The following is a 21,493-nucleotide window of genomic DNA, read 5'->3' as shown; positions in this document are numbered from 1 at the left end:
TAGGGAAGATGTGGCACATATATACAATGGAATATTACTCAGCCATAAAAATAAATGAAACTGAGCTATTTGTAATGAGGTGGATGGACCTAGAGTCTGTCATACAGAGTGAAGTAAGTCAGAAAGGAAAGACAAATACCGTATGCTTCAAACTCAGGGCTTGACTGGCTTCAGCATTTGAGTGAAAAAGCTTCATTCGTAACCACTGAACACTAGGGCCCAAGTAAGACTCCCCTACGTCCAATCCTGGCAATTGATTGGAATTCACAACAAGCATTCGGTTTGCTTCCTAAGAATGAAAACATACAGTTCTGGATTTACTGGTGTTAATGCCCACCAGCCAAAGATCAGGAACGTACCAGTCGATGAAGAAGTTAGGTTCACAGCTTGTTGCAACAAGGAAAAAAAACACACCAATGGGGAACTACAGGCATTTCAGTAAGAGGGGGTTCGAGTTTACAGGATTTGGGCTTACGTTAGCTGATTTGGGGGAGGGTGTAGGGAAGCAAGGCTTTGCTCTGGATTGGATCCTCTGAAGAAGCAGGGGTAATTCAGTAATTGTGAACATTAACAGATCTTATCTACATGACAGGAGAAATGAAATAAAGCATAGCTATAATTGGTAAAGAAAGACCAGTCATTCGTATTAGCCAGAGTAGGGAAATGTTTGGTCATTTGTGTCGGTTAGATAATGTTCATGTTCTTGTTTCTATTTAGACATGATTATGGAGTGGTCTTGTTTTGGTCTTGACCCATCATGGTCACATAGTAGCCTTTTCTGATGTTGGTATTCTGTGAAATGGTTCATTCACAACAACAACAACAATAATCACAAGGCCTAGCTGTGAGTGGCAGGCCAGCTCCCAGAGTCTATGTTTTATTGATGACGACATTAGCTAAAGTAGTTACATTCTAATTTCAACAACTTCAAACACGACAGGTATTCATTGGCAATAGTGGCAACCAAGTAGAATCCTTTATAAAAATGTTGGGTCTGAGGAAAACTGCAGCCAAGTAATCACTTCCAAAGTGATTCCTGGATACTAATATCTTCCCAAAGATTCTAGAAAATACATAGGCATCCAATAACATTGGATTTCCTGTGCCTATGCAGGTGGCGTCACAGAGAGCCTAAGGGTTAATGTGAAACCTGGCACAATCAAATGTGTGATGATGACTCTGATATTTGAACTAAGCATATATACACTGAATCATTTAAAGAATGTTAGAGAAGCTTTGTTTTGTATTAAATTCATTATAGTTAGAATTTTGAAATGTTGATTTGTCTGTTATTTCTAAAAAATTACCATATATATGATGACATTAAAGTGGACATCTGCTTTTGGCTGTCCACCCTCTTCCTTCCTTGTAAGAGAACCCAGAGTTTCCTTTGGGAAACAATCCCTCCCCATTCCCAGTCTGGGTTTGGGTGGGCCCCATTCCCAGTCAATCAACATATCTCATCTCCTTGGTTGCAGTGACTGATTTAAAAACAGACACAATCCAGCCTTAAGCCAATTAGGATGCACGTTTATCTGACCATACTGATTGGTTCAGAGGTAGGCATAGGGTCGCAGATGACACAAATGAAAGTGAACTTCAGGACTTTGGCTCAAAATGCTCTACTTTAAGAATATGAGATTTAAGAATATATTGAGAATGCTACAGCCATCTTGTGAGCCCAAGGAGAGCTAGCATAGGGATTGAGCCAACCTAGAGGAAGGAGGGTAGAGAAAGGAATCTTGGCAATGCTGTTTGATCTGGATGCAGGTGGATCTGCTCTGAGTTGCTAAGTTATATGAATCAATAAATAATCAACCATTTATTGTTTGAGCCAGTTTCAGTTTAGTATTCAATCACTTTAAATACAAAGCATGCTGATAGAACAAACATGCAAGCTAGTATCTTCTGATTTGGAAAACTTACTCAAATAAAGCAAAATTTCTATTATACATATAAAATAGCAATACAATAGCAAAATAATAACATGATCACCAAGTAAGTTAAAGTACCTTCAAGGTCCAAAATTCTGTTTGCTCTGATGTGTTTTCGCTTGTTTGTTAACATTATGAGCTAGTTCATAAGTAATATCATTGTCATAAAAGGGTACTGATGCAACTTCTTCTCCAATGCTAACAATGACTGAATGACTTTTAAAAGTATATAATAATCTAAATTGTAAAAGAAGAAGTAAAACTGTCACTGTTTGCAGATGGCATGATATTATATATAGAAACTCCTAAAGATGCTACCAGAAAACTACTAGAGCTCATCAATGAATTTGGTAAAGTTGCAGTATACAAAATTTATCCGCAAAAATCTCTTGCATTCTTATACACTAACAATGAAAGACCAGAAAGAGAAATTAAGGAAACAATCCCATTTACCACTGCATCAAAAAGAATAAAATACCTAGGAATAAACCTATTGAAGGAGGCAAAAGATCTGTACTCTGAAAACCAGAAGATGTTCATGAAAGAAATCAAAGATGACACAAACAGATGGAAAGATATAGCATGTTCTTGGATTGGAAGAATCAATAATGTCCAAATGACTATACTACCCAAGGTAGTCTACAGATTCAGTGCAATCCCTATCAAATTACCAATGGCATTTTTCACAGAATGAGAACAAAACATTTTAATATTTGTATGGAAACATGAAAGACCCCAAAGAGATAAAGCAATCCTGAGAAAGGAAAACGGAGCTAGAGGAATCAGAGTCCCTGACTTCAGACTATACAGCAAAGCTACAGTAATCAAAACAGTATGGTACTGGCACAAAAACAGGCATATAGATCAATGGAATAGGATAGACGGCCCAGAAATAAATCCACTCCCTTATGGTCAATTAATCTATGACAAAGGAGGCAAGAATATGTGATGGAGAAAAGACAGTCTCTTCAATAAGTGGTGCTGGGAAAACTGGACAGCTACATGTAGAAGAATGAATTATAACATTCTCTAACACCACACACAAAAATAAACCCAAAATAGATTAAAGACCTAAATGTAAGGCCAGATACTATAAAACTCTTAGAGGAAAACATAGGCAGAACACTCTTTGACATAAATTGCATCAATATCTTTTTGGACCTCCTGGAGTAATGAAAATAAAAACAAAAATAAACAAATGGGACCTAATTAAACTTAAAAGCTTCTGAACAGCAAAGGAAACCATAAACAAAACAAAAAGACAATGCACAGAATGAGACAAAATATTTGCAAACAAAGTGACCGACAAGGGATTAATCTCCAAAATGTACAAACAGCTTATGCAGTTCTATATCAAAAAAATAAACAATGCAATCAAAAAATGGGCAGAAGGTCTAAATAGACATTTCTTCAAATAAGACATACAGATGGCCAGAAAGCACATGAAAAGATGCTCAACATCACTAATTATCGGAGAAATGCAAATCAAAACTACAATGAGATATCACCTCAGACTGGTCAGAATGGCCATCATCAAAAAGTTTACAAACAATAAATGCTGGAGACGATGTGGAGAAAAAGGAACCCTCCTACACTGTTGGTGGGAATGAAAATTGGTACAACCCCTGTGGAGAACAGTATGGAGGTTCCTTAAAACACTAAAAATAGAGCTATCATAAGATCCAGCAATCTCACTCCCAGGCATATATCCGGAGAAAACCATAATTCAAAAAGATATATGCACCTCAATGTTCATTGCAGCACTATTTACAATAACCAAGTCACGGAAACAGCCTAAATGTCCACCGACAGAGGAATGGATAAAGAAGACGTGGAACACATATACAATGAAATGGTACTCTGCCATCAAAAAGAATGAAATAATGCCATTTGCAGCAACATGGATGGACCTAGAGATTATCATTCTAAGTGAAGTAAGTCAGACAAAGACGAATAGCATATGATATCACTCATATGTGGAATATTAAAAAATGATACAAATTAACTTATTTGTAAAACAGAAACATATTCACAGACTTTGAAAGCAGACTTGTGGTTGTCAGCGGGGGGAAACCTGGGGGAGAGGGATAAATTAGGAGTTTCGGATTAACATATACACACTACTGTATATAAAATAGATAATCAACAGGGACCTACTGAATAGCACAGGGAACTCTACTCAATATTCTGTAATAACCTATATGGGAAAAGAGTCTATAAAAGAATGGATACATATATGTATAATTGAATCCCTTAGGTATACATCTGAAACTAACACAACAGTGTAAATCAACTATACTCCAATGTAAAATAAAAATTAAATTTAAGAAAAGTATATAATAATCTGTTTTATAAAACAATAAAATAGACTATTTGTAAACTGTGTTTAAGGTTTTTGATAAAGTATGAAAAAGGTAAGTTTCTGAGAGAATTTATGATTGCAAGTAAGTTTTATCCTCTGTCCTTTGATTTTTTAAATTAATTTATTGCATAATTTTGACCCTTTAAAAGTTCTTGCACTAAACTTTTTATTTTTACCTTCAATTGTAAATTCCCCTATTGTTCCACAAAACTATGACAGAAGGACATTTCTTTAAAGATCAGCACATATACATTTCTATTCATAATATCTGAACAAAAACATCAATTAGCAATGTGGATAACGAGTCTTTAATACTCAATCAAACCACACTAATTTAAGGCTCTAATAGAAAAGATTTTATTTTGCTTTTGTTCCTTTTTGTGGAAAAAAAGTATAATTGTAGCCTTCAAAAGAGTCTGCATACTAAAATATTATTCAAGAATATCAAATTAAATTTCAAATAATCTAACAGGTAATGTAGTAAGAGTCCACCTGCTAGCTTATCTATAAATTATACATTGTCTTTCATTAAAATGGATCATATACTTCTCCTATCTAACCATAATCCTTCTCCCTGTGCTCTAAGTCTCATCACTTTCTCCTTTTCAGGCATCTCACAGTCATTTTTCTGTCTCGTTTGTATCTTCAAAATCCAAGTAACTCCCATTGGGAACAAATTGTAAAAACTCTCTGCAAAATGCCTAACACTGTAGCTGTTGTAGGTCCTTTACTCCTTTTCACTGTCAAACTTATTAATTGTTGTCTTCATTTGCTATCACCACTTCCTCTCTTGCCAATCACTCCTCAATCTACTGGAATCTGGCTTCTACGTGAATGGCTCTAGAAAAGAAATCTTGCAGAGGTCACTGTTGATCTTCGTGTTACTTTTCAAGACTTATTTGACATCTTAGAAGCAGAGACATTTGTTGGCCTTTCCCTGTTTAACTGAAAGGCTGTTTTATTTTATATATATATCTATCTTTATAGGAGTATAGGAGTATAATTGCTTTCCAGCGTTGTGTTAGTTTCTGTTGTACAACAAAGTGAATCAGCTATAAGTATACATATATCCCATATCCCCTCCCTCTTGAGCCTCCCTCCCATCCTCCCTATCCCACCACTCTAGGTCATCACAAAGCATCGAGCTGATCTCCTTGTGCTATGCAGCAGCTTCCCACTAGCCATCCATTTTATATTTGGATTTCCCTAATGATTAGTGATACTGAGCAACTTTTCATGCCCTTTATCGGCCATTTGTATATCTTTTTTAGATAAAGGTCTATTCAAATCTTTTGCCCATTTTGAATCAGGTTGTTTTTTGTTGTTACTGTTGTTGTATACATTCTTTGTATATTCTGAATGTATACATTATCAGATACATGATTTCCAAACATTTTCTCCCATTCCATTGGTTGCCTTTCAATGCTGTTGATCATGTCCTTTGAAGCAGAGAAATTTTAAATTTTGATGTAGTCTAACTTGTATTTTGTTTTTGTTATTGCCTGTCCTTTTAGTGTCATATCAAAGAAATCATTGTCAGATCAAATTTCATGAATCTTTTCCCTTTCCCCTACATTTTCTTCCAAAAGCTTTATAGTTTTAAGTTTTATGTTTAGGTCCATTTTGAATTATTTTTTTATATATTATAAAGTAAGGGTCCAACTTCATTCTTTTGCATGTGGATATCCAGTTTTCTATAGCCCTCTTATCACAAATCAACACTAACTGGTTTTAAGTTAGGGATAGTCATGTAAGAAAAACTTGCTACTTAGATCTAACAACTTTCATGACAAAATAAGAGCATTTATGTTATTTTAAAACAAACTGGCATTAAGTATCAACTCACTTCATTTAAACTTTTCAAAGATACATTTTACAAATATGTTCATTTTTTGAAACTTAAGTGCTTGCTATATAAAATTGATTTATTTAGGGAAGTATTCACAGGGAATACATAGGGAAATATTCAACTACTGGAATAGGTTTTTTTTTTCCTGAGAAAATCTTCAGGTAGTAATTTGTTTTGGAAATTTCGAGTTTATGCATGAATTTTGGTTATCTAAAGGTACAGGCAGGAAACAGTCACTGTAGAGTCTCATAGACCAGAAAGAAAAAAAACAAAAAGAAAAAACATTTAAGGAGAAAACCTAGAAACAGTAAAGCCCTCAGAAACTTTCCCCACACTGCACCTTCCTAAAAAATGATATCACTACTCTCAAATCAAAGGTCAAACAGATGACTCAGGTATCACTAATTTTTCTCACCTGCTTGAAACTACAAACTAGGCACCGTTTTTAAATTATTCTATCAACTTGGCATTAATGTCATTCATGAAGTTAGTTCATAATGTGGAATAAAATAACTCCCCAAGTATTAAACATTTCTAGATTATTGTGTAGCAAAAAAATTCTGATCATCAAACCATATCTTTTTTCTTCCCATTATGCCAAATAATTAGATTATGAACTGCAACCAAAATATAAACTTCAAATATATTAAGGTAAATACTGTACATTCTTAGTTCAAAAGAACACTATTTCTTGTCAAATTAATAACCATATTATCTAACTTGAATGACTACATTGTCATACAAAGACTCTGTCACCCTTTAAAACTGTTTCTAGTCTATTCCATTTTAAATACTATCCAATATCCTTTAATAATATTAATACACCGCCGAATTACTTTCTTTGTAGAACAAAGACAAGCACTTTAAAGCTTATAAAGTGACTAAGTCTTAATGTTGCCAAATTAAGTTAAGCAATTTAATGCAATTACTAATTGTACCAGCTTCTTTAAAAATTGTAGCAATTAGAGAAACTGTTTCACTGCCATTTATAATGTACATAAAAAACTTGGCTTAAGCAAAGTTGTTTGAGCAGGCTGGCTTTTTTTGGGGTTTCAGAGTGGGGGTGAGTGGGTGGTGCTGAATTCTAGTAGCCATTCTTGAAGACATAGCCAAATCCAAGTTTTTGGTCACAGCTTGCATTCACCCACATCAAACAAGACTATTTGGTATTATAAAATCAAATCTCTTCCTACCTCTGCTTTTGAGTTCATATTGTTAAAGTAGGGCACATGCTTATTTCTGCTTTATAGCCACCACTGTCAGTGTTAAGGGTCGTTCTCGCCATAGACAAAACACCTTTGATCTAAGTTGGGCTGCCTTCAGAGTTGTCCTATGCCTGGACAGGCCCGATACCACACTTGCTAATGAAAATCCAACTGTAAGTCTCCTGAACTTGTTATGAGTTAGGAGGATTAGGAGATGACCCAACCCTTGGACAACTGGGCCTTGGACAATCCTTTCTCTCAAGGAATTAAGGAGACTGAAGTAAATTTCACTGGTTCTTTCCAGCATTAAATTGAATAAATAGGTCATTTTTAAAACAAAACACCTGAGTAATAAGACTTACTGATACACTGTGGTTAATCACTTCAACTCTGTAACTAGTTTTTCTATCAATAAATTGAGGTTATTAATATGTTTTCAATTGCTTTTTCCTTGTTTTCTCAACACCAAAACCTATGGCTGTCTTTTAAGAATATATTCATCTTTCACCTCCTCCCACTTTCATGCACTCATTCATTCAATTACTATTTTGTTATGCCAGGTACACAGTTGAAGTAGTATACCAAGCACTAGGGATTCAAGGGTAAACAAAACAGACATGTCCCTGCTCTCTTGAAATCTACAGTCCATTAGAGATGGCCAATATTATAGACATATAAAATTTCAACAATGATTTCAATAATACTAAGAGCTAAGATGCTATGAGAACATATAAACCGGGGATTTGATCTAGTCAGGGATATCAGAGGAGTCCCTTAGAAAGGGACCCTTGATGTAAACTCTATAGGATAAGTAGGCCTTAACCAAAGAAAGAAGGGAGCAGAAGTAATCTATGCAAGAGATCAGTACAAAGGCCTTACGGTGGAAGCAAACATGTTATACGTGAAGAACTATGAGAAAACTCAATGTTACTAAAATGAAGGGGGCCACATAATGTACAAAGAAACTGGAGAGGAAGACAGGCTCTATAGTCACAAAAGGGTTAGAATCAGGGGACCGATATGATTGAATTTGTGTTTTATAAAGATGACTGACTGCAACGTGGAGATAGATTTGAAAGGTGGCTGACATGGTGTGTAAATTAGGAGGATATTATAGTAGTTCAGAGAAGATTACAGGTAAATCAGAGTAGAGATAACAGTGGAGGGAAGGTAAATAGACTTTCAAATTATTTAGATAAAATGAATAGGTTTGGGTAATGGACTGAGTATGAGGAGTATATTAGCAGTAGATACACTGCTGTGTAAAAAATTACCCTAAATCTTAGCAATTTACAATAATTGTCTCATAACTTCTGTGCGTCAGGAATCAGGGTATGACTTAGCTGCGTGCCTCTGACCCAGGCTCACTATGCTGCAATCAAGGTGTCCACTAGGGATGCAGTCACCCCGAGGTGCAACCAGAGGAGGAGTCACTTCCAAGCCCACTCATGTGGCTGTTGACAAATCTCAAGTCCTCACTGACTGTTGGCCAGAGACATCAGTTCCTTACTACCTGCACCTCTCCAAGGGGCTAACACAGCAACTTGCTTCCTTCAGAGTGAGGACTGGGGAAGCTGGGGGATGGGAGGGGGGAAAACCAGAGCAAGCAAGGATATCAGAGTGAAAGAAGGCAAGCAAGAAGGAAATCAGAGTCGTTTTGTAACCTTATCATGGAAATAACATCTCGGAACTTTTGCCATATTGTATTCATAAGAAGTGAGTCACTAGGTTCAGTCCATACCCAAGGGGAGAAGATTACACAAAGGGCATGCCTACCAGAAGATGGAGATCATTGGGGGCCATTTTAGAGGCTGCCCATTGCAGCTAGTGAGGAAGCAGGAGGCACTGTGATATTAGTGAGATTGGGAAAGATAGGAAAGGCGCATGTTTGGAGAAGTTTTGTTTTGGACACGGTGAGTTCAAAAGGACAGGTGCCTTTAATCTGATCAACAAATATGTGTTTATAAAATATCTACTATGTGCCAAGCATTACTCTAGGACATGGGAAATAATGATGAACACAGAAGTCCTCGCCTTCATAGAATTTACCTTCTAACAGGTGAAGATAGATGATAAACAAATAAATAAATAAATTCATATAATGATGAGGGGTAGAAAGAAAATAGCATAGGACAAAGGTTCAGGGTTTCTCTTCATCCGTGGTGTCAAAATATGTTCAGAGACTCAAGTATATTGTTAAAAGTCTTAGGATGTTCCCTAGATTCCTCCTGTACTCTCACTGTACTTTTTTCCGCTCTTATAGTATTTATGAAAGACTACTTTATATTATAGTGCAAGTCATCCTTTGTGTTGACTTGAATCATCCAAAAATGCTATGCCTGCCCCCCCCCCAAAAGATATCTACATCTACCCCCTGGAACATGTGAATGCTTCCTTATTTGGCAAAAAAGGTCTTTGCAATGTAATTAAGGATGTTGAAATACGGAGATTACCCTGAATTATCCAAGTGGGCCCTAAATGCCATCACAACTGTCCTTTTAAGAGACACACAGAGGAAAAGACACACACAGAAGAGGAAGAGGCACTGTGACTATGGAGGCAGAGATAGAAGAGATGCAGCCACAAGTCAAGGGACACCAATAGCCACCAGAGATGGAAGAGGCAAAGGTCAGATTCTCCTACAAACCCTCCAAAGGGGGTGCTACCCTGCTGACACCTCGATTTTGGATTTCCAGCCTCCAGAACTGTGAGAGAATAAATCTGTGTTGTTTTAAGCCACCCAGCTTGTGACAATTTGTTACAGCAGCCACGGGAAACTAATATACCCTCCAATGTTAATTCCTACCACTGGATCCATGGCATTTATCACAAGTTGTAATTATTTGTTTGTTCACTTCTTTATTATGCCTTGCCCCGTGAATATGCAAGCTACACGAAGATGGGGGCCCTTCCCTATACACCTAGCTCTTAGTATAGTGTCTGGAATATACTGCATTCCTAAGAGTTATCTCTTAAATGAATGGATGGATAAATGTCCCCCATTAGATAATAAGATAGACACCATGTCTACTGACCATAATTCCCAAAGCCCCCAGCAGAGTCCTGCCAAAAACTGTTGTTGAACTAGGTTTGAGCTCTAGAAACCAAGTCTGAATTCTAGATATTGTACTGCAATTTACAGCTATGTGACAGCCCCACCTCTATCTTGTACACATCCAGTATTAGTGTATTCAAGTAAATTTGTTCCTTTTCTTTCCTTCTTAGCCCTGACAAGAAGCAGGTCCAGAAAGCATTCATTTTCTCATCCTGTACATGATCCATGGTGCCACAACTAAAAATCAACACTGCATCCTTGAGTAAATTCCTAATCAACTCAGAACCTCAGTGATCTCAACTGAAAGGAGACTAACCCTTACTTCACAGAGTTGTGAACCACTTGGCCTATAGCAGGGGCTCCAGGAGTGGTACCTGACTACTGATTAACCCTGAGCCACTGACCTAACTCAGCTTTGAGTTAGGTACGAGCTCCAAACCAGCTCCATCACTTACTGGCCATGCGAGCTTAGGCAAAATATTTTACCTTTCGGAGCCACAGTTTCTTAACCAAAAACGGACGATAATACCTACATTGTAAGAGTGGTTCAGACACAGAACCAGTTAAACTTAAGAGAGCGCCTGGCTCAATAACGTATGTAGTTATTACTTTGGGCAAAAACCTTGGTTTTTTGAAGCGTGCAGTGACCTTCCTTGGGCCTTCTGAAACAGTGAAAGGAGATGGCGGACCCTATCAGTGCCTCAACGAAGCCAAGTTTGGGAACCTTGAGCGAAAGGTTCCATGAGGGTTCCATGATTCCACGACTCCATTTCCTTCAGCAACCTACCAGTTATCAGTGTTTACAACGAAGAGAGACCAAGCCGACGTGACAGATTTCCTAGAAGAATCCAGCACCTGTGGTAGCTCTTAAGCCAGGTTAAGTTTAGGCTTTTTTGCAGACACGGGTCACGACTTAGCGCGGGCGCTGGTCGCAGGTTCGGCGTCCCGCCCTTTGAGCGAAAGACGGTCAGTTGCCTGGGCAACGCCTACGTCACTGCGTAGTCTCACGTGTCCGTCGGCGTGAAGCTCGGCCAGCGCCACGCGCAGGCGCCTCGTGGAAGCCAATGGGCGCGGTCGGAACGTACGACCCGCTCGGCCCTCTTCCGAGCGGATTCGGGGGCGGGGTTGGACGGCGGCGAGAACGCGCCAGCCTTTCTCCGGTGAGCAGGCGGGCGGTTGTCGGAGGTTCAGCGTCTGGGCTCTCTGTCACGTAGGTTACGCACACGCTCAGTCCCCTGGGGCCGCCCGGAGCCCGCCCAGGCAGCTGTCCCCTCCCAGACTCCGGCGTCCCGGAGGCGGGGCCGCGATGATTCGGGTCGGGGGCCCGAGGTGGAGCTGACAAAGGGCGGAGAAGAACCTGGCCGAGTTGGGGCCGACCACGAAGCCCTTCCCCGCCCGTCGGGCCCTGGCTTCCCGCCCGCCGATTTCCAGCCGTCAGGGTCACGCTACTCTCTGGAAGCCCTGAATTCCGGTGCCCCTCAAGCCCCGGGCCCCCGGCGGGAATGTTCAAAAATGAGTACCAGGTAACCGGAAACGGCTCTCCAACCGGTCTAGCTTTGTACTGTTCGGTGAGATAGCTCACGTCCGGGTGAAGAGGAACCCCCCACCCCAAGTAATACTGTCTTTCTCGGGGTAAGAAGGAACTAATGGATAAGTGGTCTCGACGCAAAAAGAGAAAGAAAAGAAAGCAACTGCCGTGTGGGCATATGATTTGACGTTCCCTCTCCAGCTCCGTGCTTCTCAAGGTGTAGGGATTCCCTGTGTTTCTGACTGAAATGCAGCCTTAAACCCCAACCAGATCTCCGGAATCAGAACCTTAAGGGCAGGACCCATAAACCTTGAGTTTTAACAGTACTGAGGCACACTGGTATTTAGGCACAGAAGCTATTTAGCAGAGAGTGAATGCATGAATGGGTTAAGCCAAGAAAGAAAATAAGCACTTTGGCCGTGTGCTGTTTTCTTTTCCCCCCAAATTGGGGGCGGGTCAGTGATTCTCAAAGGCTGTGGTACATTAAGATCATTTGGAGTACTTGTAAAAATACAAGTACTTGTAAAAATACAGATTTCCTGAGCCTCACGTCAAATAGAGTGAATCAGAATCTCTGTTGATGGGGCTAGTTAAATTACCTTTATAGCACCTTTCCCCATTTGATTCTGATGCAGGTGATCTAAATACCACACTGAGGGAAACTGCTTCTGGGTCTTCCTCAGTCACTTTGAGTATCCTAGAGGGTCTCCAAAGCGCTCCTGCTTTCCTCACTTCACTGGGCACCTCCCTGATCTTCCTTGACCCTAGTCTCCTCCCCTCCCCTCCCACCTCTACCTGAGGTTACACTCTCCGTTTACAGTCTGTCTGCTATCCTAGTACTGCTGTTACGAACAATTTCGTCCCTGTGCCGGAGCAGTCCTCCACTGGTCACCTCTTCGTTGCTTCTACCTTTTCATCAAATACTACCTGCCTTCTTATGAGTGCCCTCAGGGTATTCTGCAGTTCTCTTTCTTCTATTCCGTTTGATGTCATTAAATCTGTTGGAACAATTTTAGAGAGTTTCTCTTGCTTAATATAGGTAAAATATATTGTTATAAAAAAGCAGGTGTCTACTGTGGGAAACAGGTGATAGCAGAAATGGGGGCGGGGGAGGTATTTTTCTATCTCACCAGGTATAAGGATTTTTCTCTTTTAAAAAAAAAAAAAAGAAAAAGCTTCCTCACATTTAAAATTCATAGTGAAATATGACCTGACCCCAGAAGCTATAGTAATTCAATTCCACACACAGTTTGCACATAGTACTGTCTACAGAAGACGGTAAATGTCTTAACTTCAAGTGATTACTTGTTAAAACTCAGAAGCAAAAATATCTTTATATTATTTGGAAAAATTAAAAGCAGGAAATTCTTTATGAAAGTCACACAGATTTGCTCATGTGCTGCTTATAATTTAACAGACCATAAAAGAAAACCATATTTACTCTCATTTCAGGTTTTCAGTTTCTTGCAATAAACTCTTCCTTAGAGACAATCATCTTTAATTCCTCTCTTATAGTTAAAGCATATGGACACTCAGTAATGTGTTTAGTGTTTTTACCTGAGCATGTCCCTCCATGTTCCCAGGTTTATAATAGGGAACACTTAGCATGTCTATGGAAATGATTCCCTATTTTTTTGGTACATATTTTATAGATCACCAAATTAATTTGTATTAAATATATAAAAAGATCTTATAGGAATCCTCAAAATAAGAATCACTCCCTCTCCAAGCCCAGGCTTCTTTTATTGACCCAGTACTAAACTATCCAGTTTGCCCTTTTTTTGAATGATCATTGCTGGTACTAATGAGCCCTTGCTTTGTGCATCACACTTTATTGAGTGTGATGGTTTATGTTTACTATCCTATGTAATCTAACAACCCATTTTACAGATAGAAAATCAAGAGGTTAAGTAACTCCAAAGTCAGATAGTTAATAAATGGCAAACCTGGTATTGGTGCTCAGGTTAGTGTAACTAAAAAGCTTGTAGCCAGAGATAACTATCAGATTTTATTAGCCTGGCTTGACAGTTGAGTTTAAACCCATTAGTGTGTGTTGAATAGAATATTTTGTAAGCATGAACTATACATGTGAAGTAACTGAACCTTACACTGAGAGACTGTAAGGTTTGTATGGCATGGAGTTTATTTAATGTTTATCATGCTTTTAAAAACATTTCTTAAACCATTAATCCAAGGTGACCTGAATCAGAACAGTTGTTGCTTAGATGCAATCAAGATATAAAGTAGGAGTGATAAGAGGGATAATGTTTCCTCTCAAATCTACTTAACTTACAGATGCCTGGAACAATGGGTATAGACTATGTGGTGGATAGTATTTCCTCCTTAGCATTGTCTTTCACTTTAATTTTTAATATTTTTTTTTCCCTAGGGAGGTGCATTTGTTGAAATCTTTACTGCTCAGGGAAAAAATCCTGGAGCAAAATGGAAGATCCTTGGCAGTCCCTCTGTGATTTGGAAAGTAAGTGTTAGAAGTTAGAGCCACCTAAATCCTGGAAAGAAATGAGAGTAAAGATTATAACAAGAAGGGTTTGGTAAGATTTCAGAACCGGTTTTTCTGTTCATTCACTTCAAAACCCTTCCATGATATCATTGGCTGCAGCCCTCACAGACACCCCTCCTTGGCCATTGAAGACCTTGGCACACAGCTCATAACCCATCTCTATATGCCAAGTCCTGCCGCTGTTTTAGGTGACTTCAGTTTCTGTGAGGAAAAATCTCCAAACCCTGGGCTTCTCAGCTTCTTGATTTCTTCATCTCTGATGACGTCTTCCACTCTACTTCAGCAGCCTTTCCCACTCTCACACCTTGTACCTTATCATCAAAAATTGCAGGGCCTCTGAAGTTACTGAGAACTTGAGACATCCCTCTCTGAGTCCAGTCTTCGATTCTTAATGTTGCTTGCCTAGTTACTCCCACTGTGTTTGTTCTTCAACCTAATTGAGACTCTTAGGCCATTGACCATTCTACTTTTCTCCCTGTGTTTAGATTTATTTACTTAGTTAACCTACTTACTCACTCATTCTGTCTTCACTCTTTTCTCTCCAGCCCAGAATCCATGGTCCATTATTTCAGTCACTTCCCAGTCAAGACCTCGAATGCCCCTGTTCCTTGTCCTTTCATCATGCCTGCCTAGCAAACGCCAACCATTTCTGAATCCCTGATTCTCTCTTTTCTGTGCCTGCATCTGGGCTTCTCAATACCTTTGGAAAAATATCTATAGTCTCTCAGATTGATAATGCTATAAATTCAGTGTCAACAGCCCCGGAAGTTCTCCTGTTCTCTTGTTCTCTAAAATGTTCTTTCTCCATTATCTTCAGGTTTCCAGCCACTAACTTCTTACCCCCATCCCCATCCCACACCCAGGACAGACCCTCCTCACTCATTCACCAGAAGACCTCACCCCGCATTTCACAGGGAAAACTGATGTCAGCAGGTAGAAACTACCTCATCTTGCTGCTACCAGATCTAAAAATCTGTATCCTTCCCTGTTCTTTCCTCTTTCTCTTCTCTCTTGTACAGTTGAGAGAAAAACACCTTTCTAGGGACTTTGTTCTATGGATAGTTTTTTTAAACTACTCTTAGTTGAGTGCTTACTATTTGCCAGCCATAGGATTCAGCACATTACATGTTATATAATCCATACAATAACCTTGTATCTCACAAGGTACCCTTATGCCTATATTATAGGCATAGTAAGGTTAAGTGACTTGATCAAAATTTTATAGCTCTTGCTATGAATAAAAGTTAAATGTGGCTGTGAGGATACAGAGCAGAGAGATTAGGTAAGGCTTCCCTGAGGAAATGATACTTGATCTCTGAGAACTAACTAGGCACCAGGTGGAGCTGGTAGAGAGAAGCACATTTCAGACAATGAGAAAAGCAGGTACAAAGTCCTTGCTTTGGAGGAGCTTAGAATTTTTAAGAAACTGCTAGAAGGCTACAGAGGCTAGGATTCAGAGTGAAGGAGAGTACGAGGCAGGAGATGAGGTTTGAAAAACTGGGCAGGGGCTAGACTACACAAGGATTTGTGGCCATGCTCACGATTTTGGTAAGCTGTTGAAAGGTTTTAGTATATGCCCCGCTTGTGTGTAGATGAAATAATACACTTGATGTGTATGTTCATTTGGAAGACATAAGAGATGCTATTGTGATGGATATGATACAATTTTATTTAAATGTTAATTCTTAGCAGCCATTAGTTACAATGTATTTCTTAACATATACAAAAAGGAAGAGTGGGAGGATGTATGAAATATTTTATTGTGGAAAAGGAGTCTTTATACTTAAAGATTGGAAATTTGATCCAAGATAAAAAAATAACCATTTACATTAGCACTTTGACTGATGGAAATTAGACTCTCATGTGTAAGTTTTTCATTTCCAAGCTTGTTTTGTTTCTGTTCATTTTTTAGGTAACCTTAGTTGTAACACTTTAATTTGTAGTGATTTTAAGTAAATGATGTATAGAACTTCAAGTTAGAGGACTAGTAAAATAAGGCACTGATTAATTCTATATGAGCCATGGCTTGAAACCAAGGAACTTCCAAACTGGATACAACATAGATTAGATGGCTTATTGTACTGTTAACAGAAAGTGATGTTCAGCCTATGCTATTAGACAGAAACACATAGGTTAAAGGAGGGAAAGGGTAACTAAACTCTGGAAACTTTAAATTAGTAACTTGGGAATCCCTGAAGTTGGAGAACTTTTTATCATCTAGAGGAAGAGTGTCTTGATATAGTAGAGAATTTGCCAAGTGGCTAAGGGTGGCTTCTATATTCCAGTTCCCAGCAAGTCTCAGTGTAAGAGTATCATCAAGGCCTGAGCTTATTTTAAGTCATTTCAGTGTAGGGCTTTTTCTGTGGGCTTGCTTCTCCAGTTTTATAATAGAAGTCAAATAAAATATGCAGTTACCACTGTTTTCATTTTTGTTCTGTAGGAATTTGATAAAGAAGTTAAAAGTTTTGTGTTTGTCCTGGAAGGCAGCAGCCAAACAAATAAAATTCAGTTACCAAAGGAGAATAAGCAAATCCGTAAGTAAGACTTTTAATATTGAAGCTTAACATTTGATGCTTAACATTACACTTTTAAGTCTCATAAACAGGCCTATTAGTTTGACTTTTACTGGCATCTGTCGATGTAAAGTAATAAGATTTTTTTTAATTTAGAGAGTAACTTTATGCCAGTCTTTTGAAAAGAGATTCTGCTTCATTGTTTATTAGAAATTTACTTATATGTTAAAGAAGATTTAGAAGATTATTCAATTAATTAGACTAGTAATGATATTTATTAAGCACTTACTGTGTGCCAATGACTTTCTAAGCATTTCATATTTTTTTAATTTTTTCAGTCCTCACAATAGCTCTTTTACAGATGAACACACTGAGGTTGGTTCCTCATCAAGAGACCATGAGTTCCTAAATTATCGTAAATCAATTTGTGAGAAAAAAAATTTATGTAAAATGCTATATAAGGCATTATTTAGTAAGATATCAACTTATATACCTTTAGAAATATTAGTATCTAATGAGTAAAGATATGAATACGTGATTTAACAAAAACCCCCAAAATAGACTTCAATTCTTATCTACTTTGGAAATGAGGATCAGAGGTTTAAAGCAGAAGGAACCCTGAGAGATCACCTAAATTTATGATCAGAAGCCCAGTTTTTGGCCACACTGGGGTTAAAATTCAAGGCTCTGCTACCAAATTAGGCTTTGTGTACACTGATGTGATTTAAGAAATATAATTTATCAAAATGCTTAATCATATTTTCATTAACTGTATCCAATATTTAACTATTATGACTTAGCAAATGTAGGTAACCAGCTGTTTTTTTACATTCATTCTTTACTTCTTCATTCATTAAGAACATTTATTGAATACCTATTGTGTACCAGGGACTATGAAAAGACCTATTCTTGATATCTGATTTTCTCCTTTTAATTCGGTTTTCTAAACTTTTATAGGCTGTGTGTTTTATCTACTATTTCAAGCTACTACATGCATATTTTAGATTTCTAAGACATAAACCAAACCAGAGGAATTATAGATGAAAGATGATTTATTTTAAAGTGGTATCTTTCTAAATAAAATAAGAAACAGAACCTCAAAGAGAAGGGGTAATCATTGTTAAAATAATTTTTTAAAATTTACTACCATTTTAAAATCATGATTTGCTCATAGTTTGCATTTTTTAATAGCAAAGATTTTTGTCATTTCTGCATAAATTTGTACTGATAAATAAAGTGAACTAAGATGAGCCATGGAAACATGTCTGAAACTGGAGGTTATTCTTTAACAGGAAACATGGTCCATCTTTTTTTAAGAATATTGACTTTGTAAAATAGATATATTTGATTTACAGGAACATAACTTTATTCTAAACCAGTGTTCTTTTGTTTTTTCTTACTGTTGGCTTCTTCCATATGATGCCGTCAGCATCTATGCATATGATGATGTTATTGACAAAATCAAATCACTTCTAGTAACGTTTCTCAGTTGGCTCTGAGAAAGATTTCTCCTCTACGAAATGCTCAGTGATCAAAGAGAAGCTCCCCTTTCCCACTTTTATCTAAGTTTCTTTTTAGAAATAAAACAAATTTAATGTGTTATAATTGCTTTTTAAAAATGGAAAGATGATAGTTTTAATTGGAAGAAAGGGAAGAATCTTTTAATGTATTTCTTGCACAATGCCCTGTAATTAAAAATTAATCTGGCTTTTCAGTAGCACGTGCAGCCCTGTAACAAATGAAACAGTTTATATAGTCTGTCCTGCACCAATGTTTTTAAGATTATTTGGAATTTTTGATAATGGGAATTTATAGTTATTTTCACTTGTATAAAATGACCTTCTATGTGACATTGTTATGGTTAATTTAAATTTAATGGCATGCCTTGAATAGAGAATTGGCTTTCTGTTAACATTTCTAAATTAAGTTCAGTTACCATTATGTATTCCTATTTTAAGAGTAAACATCCACTTTATTTATGCCAACTTGACATTAGGTACCTTGTATGTGTTTCCTACTATATTAAGTACCTGTGAAGAAAGTCTAATAGTGAAATTTAGTATTTTTAACTTTTCACTTTAAATAGCAATATTTCTGAATTGTACTTGAGCATCTCTAAATATGTCAAAGTTTTTTTTTAAACTCAGCATCTGATCAAATAAAGGAAGGTGTGGTACTGATTATCAGATTGTGTACTTCTCCAGGGCAGGACTCTTGCATCATCTACTTTGTACCCCTAACTTAGTGTGTCATATATAGTTGGTGTTTAGTAATTTTGTTAAACTCGCCGTACTAAGAAACTATAACAATTTAGGTTATAATTTCTCCTGGTAACCATTTGGCATTGATAATGAGACTTGTAAATCATTAGCCAGTTAAATAAATAAATCCATGTTGCTATTAATGCTGGAACATGTTATATACAGTTGCCCATAATGAGAAGCAGCTCTGTTACATGTAAACATCTATCATTTGGATGGTCTCTCCGGGGACTTTCTGTTTGAGGCTCATGTTTGAAACCATTGTTTTCTCTGCCTGTGGCATCTGAATCAAATGGTGTGTCTGTCGGGATCAGCATCCCTGAAGCCCTGTGTTGATCTAAGTTTCAGCTGCTCTGGTGGATGAGGTCATCTTTATGAGGTTCCTCTCAGCCTCCCCCTGCCCCAACTTTTGGTCTTTTTTTCTTTAAATAAACTCATTATGACTTCCTCTTTCTAAAACCCTTCAGTGACTTTGACTTCACTATTCTACTGATACTGCTCTTGTCACAGTCACTAGTACTCTCTCTGTTCCTGAATCCAATGGCCAGTTTTCAGCCCTCATCTTGCTTAACTTAACAGCAGCATTGACAAAGGTGACACACTCCTCCTTGATATAGTACTTTCTTCACTCATCTTCCAGGATGCCCATACTCATAGTTTTTTTTCTCCTACTTTGCTGGTCTTTATTCTTAGTCTCCTTTCATGGTTCTTCCTCTTCTCCCTAACACAACTTAATGCTGCAATGCCTCTGGACTCAGTCCTTGACCTTCTTGACCTTGAACTACATTTACTCCTTTGGTTTTGGGCTCTAGCCTCATGGCTTTAAATATCATCTCTGTTATATACTAGCTTACATTTCCATCTCTGACTTGTGTCCCAAACTCCAGATTTGTATATTCAGTTGCTTAGCTGACATTTATACTTGGACAGCTTTACCCTAGAAATTTTTCTTCCTCCTCCTGCAGACTGCCCCATCTCAGTTGTTAGCAATTTGTCTTTCAGTTGCTCAGACCAAAAACTCTTAAATCAGCTTGATTTTTCCTTTTTTTCATGTAGAAAATCTTATTGGCTCTATCTTTAAATTAGGTTTAGAGTCTGACTACTTCTTGCCACCTCCCTGCTACCACCCTGGTCCAAGCCACCATTATCTCATGCTTGGATTATTACAGTAGTCTTCTAATTAGTCTCCCTGTTTCTGACTTGCCTCCCTACAGTCTGTCGTCAACTTATCAGCCAGAGTGATTCTGCTGAAAATAGTCCATCTCTCTCAGGGTAAAACCCCAAAATCTTTAGGACCCTGTGGTATCTGCTGCCCTCTTAACTCTCTTTACTTAACTTTAACTCTACCTGCTATTACTATTTCCTTTTTCACTCTGCTCAAACTATACAGGTCTCCTTGCTCCTTTCAACCATAGCCTGGTACCTTAGCACCTTAGCTCTGGTGCACAAGCCGCACCCTCTACCTAGGGCTTTTGTTCCCCAAATAGCTACATGGCTCACTCTCTCCCCCTCTTCAGGCCTTTACCAAATAAAATGTCACCTTCTCAGTGAGGACCCATCCTGATCTATACTTAAATTACAACCTGTGCTTTGTATCCTTTCCCCATTCTTAATCCCCTTTACCCTGCTCTCCCTTTTCCTATAGTAATTATCACCATTTAACATGCTGTTTATGTTCTTTTATTGTTTTTTTCATCATCACCAGAAACTAAGGCCTACCAGCACAGAAATTTAGTCTATTTTGTTCACCTAGAACAGTGCCTGGCACATAGTAGACATTCAGTAAATCTTTGTTGAGTAAACGAGTGAATGGATGAGTGGCTTCCCATTGATTTTAGGATGACCTGTATCCTTCACATGGCTTTCAAGGCCCCACGTAATTGAGTTCCTGGCTATTTGCCAGACTTATCCCCTGCTACTTTTCCCCTTCTGTCTCTCCTACCAGTCCTTTAGGCCTTTAAGTTCATGCAATCTACTATAGCCTCTTCCATCACATGATGGAGTATTCCCTCTCCCTGCAGTATTTATTCCTCTCCTCTACCCCTATTTTCCTTGCCCAGTCAATCCCTGCTATTCTTCCCAGCTGAATTCCAATGTTACTTCTTCAAGAAAACCTTCACTCATCGTCCTCTTCCTCTCAAGGACCCAGGATTATATGCTTTCATAGCACCCTGACCTTCTCCTTCATGGAACTAGTATATAAGTTCTAAGAGGGTACTAGAATAAGACCATGCCTGTCTTATTCACTACAAAAGCTTCAACACT

General features: G+C 38.1%; 1 protein-coding gene and 1 long non-coding RNA gene across 17 annotated transcripts in view; one reads left to right on the top strand and one right to left on the bottom strand.

Moving 5' to 3' along the window:
• Positions 1-11,345, bottom strand: part of LOC109552190 (uncharacterized) — a 300,767-nt gene extending 289,422 nt beyond the window's left edge. Inside the window, exon 1 of the long non-coding RNA XR_002178963.3 lies at positions 11,193-11,345. This is a non-coding gene — a long non-coding RNA (uncharacterized lncRNA). The remainder of the gene's footprint in view (positions 1-11,192) is intronic.
• A 102-nt stretch (positions 11,346-11,447) lies between these two features.
• CFAP20DC (CFAP20 domain containing) overlaps positions 11,448-21,493 on the top strand; it is a 291,535-nt gene continuing 281,489 nt past the window's right edge. For 4 of the 16 annotated variants that reach the window (XM_073811274.1, XM_073811282.1, XM_073811273.1 and 1 more), the window contains exons 1-3: positions 11,449-11,565; positions 14,323-14,412; positions 16,895-16,988. In XM_073811274.1, the coding sequence (XP_073667375.1) occupies positions 11,470-11,565; positions 14,323-14,412; positions 16,895-16,988 (280 nt within the window). In that variant the 5' untranslated portion in view covers positions 11,449-11,469. The other 12 variants (XM_073811284.1, XM_073811278.1, XM_073811275.1 and 9 more) reach the window with 10 other exon arrangements.

Source organism: Tursiops truncatus, chromosome 10 (genome assembly GCF_011762595.2).
Source record: "Tursiops truncatus isolate mTurTru1 chromosome 10, mTurTru1.mat.Y, whole genome shotgun sequence".
Taxonomy (NCBI): Eukaryota; Metazoa; Chordata; class Mammalia; order Artiodactyla; family Delphinidae; genus Tursiops; species Tursiops truncatus.
Note: the sequence above shows the minus strand (reverse complement) of the source record. Positions and strands in the feature narration are given on the sequence as shown.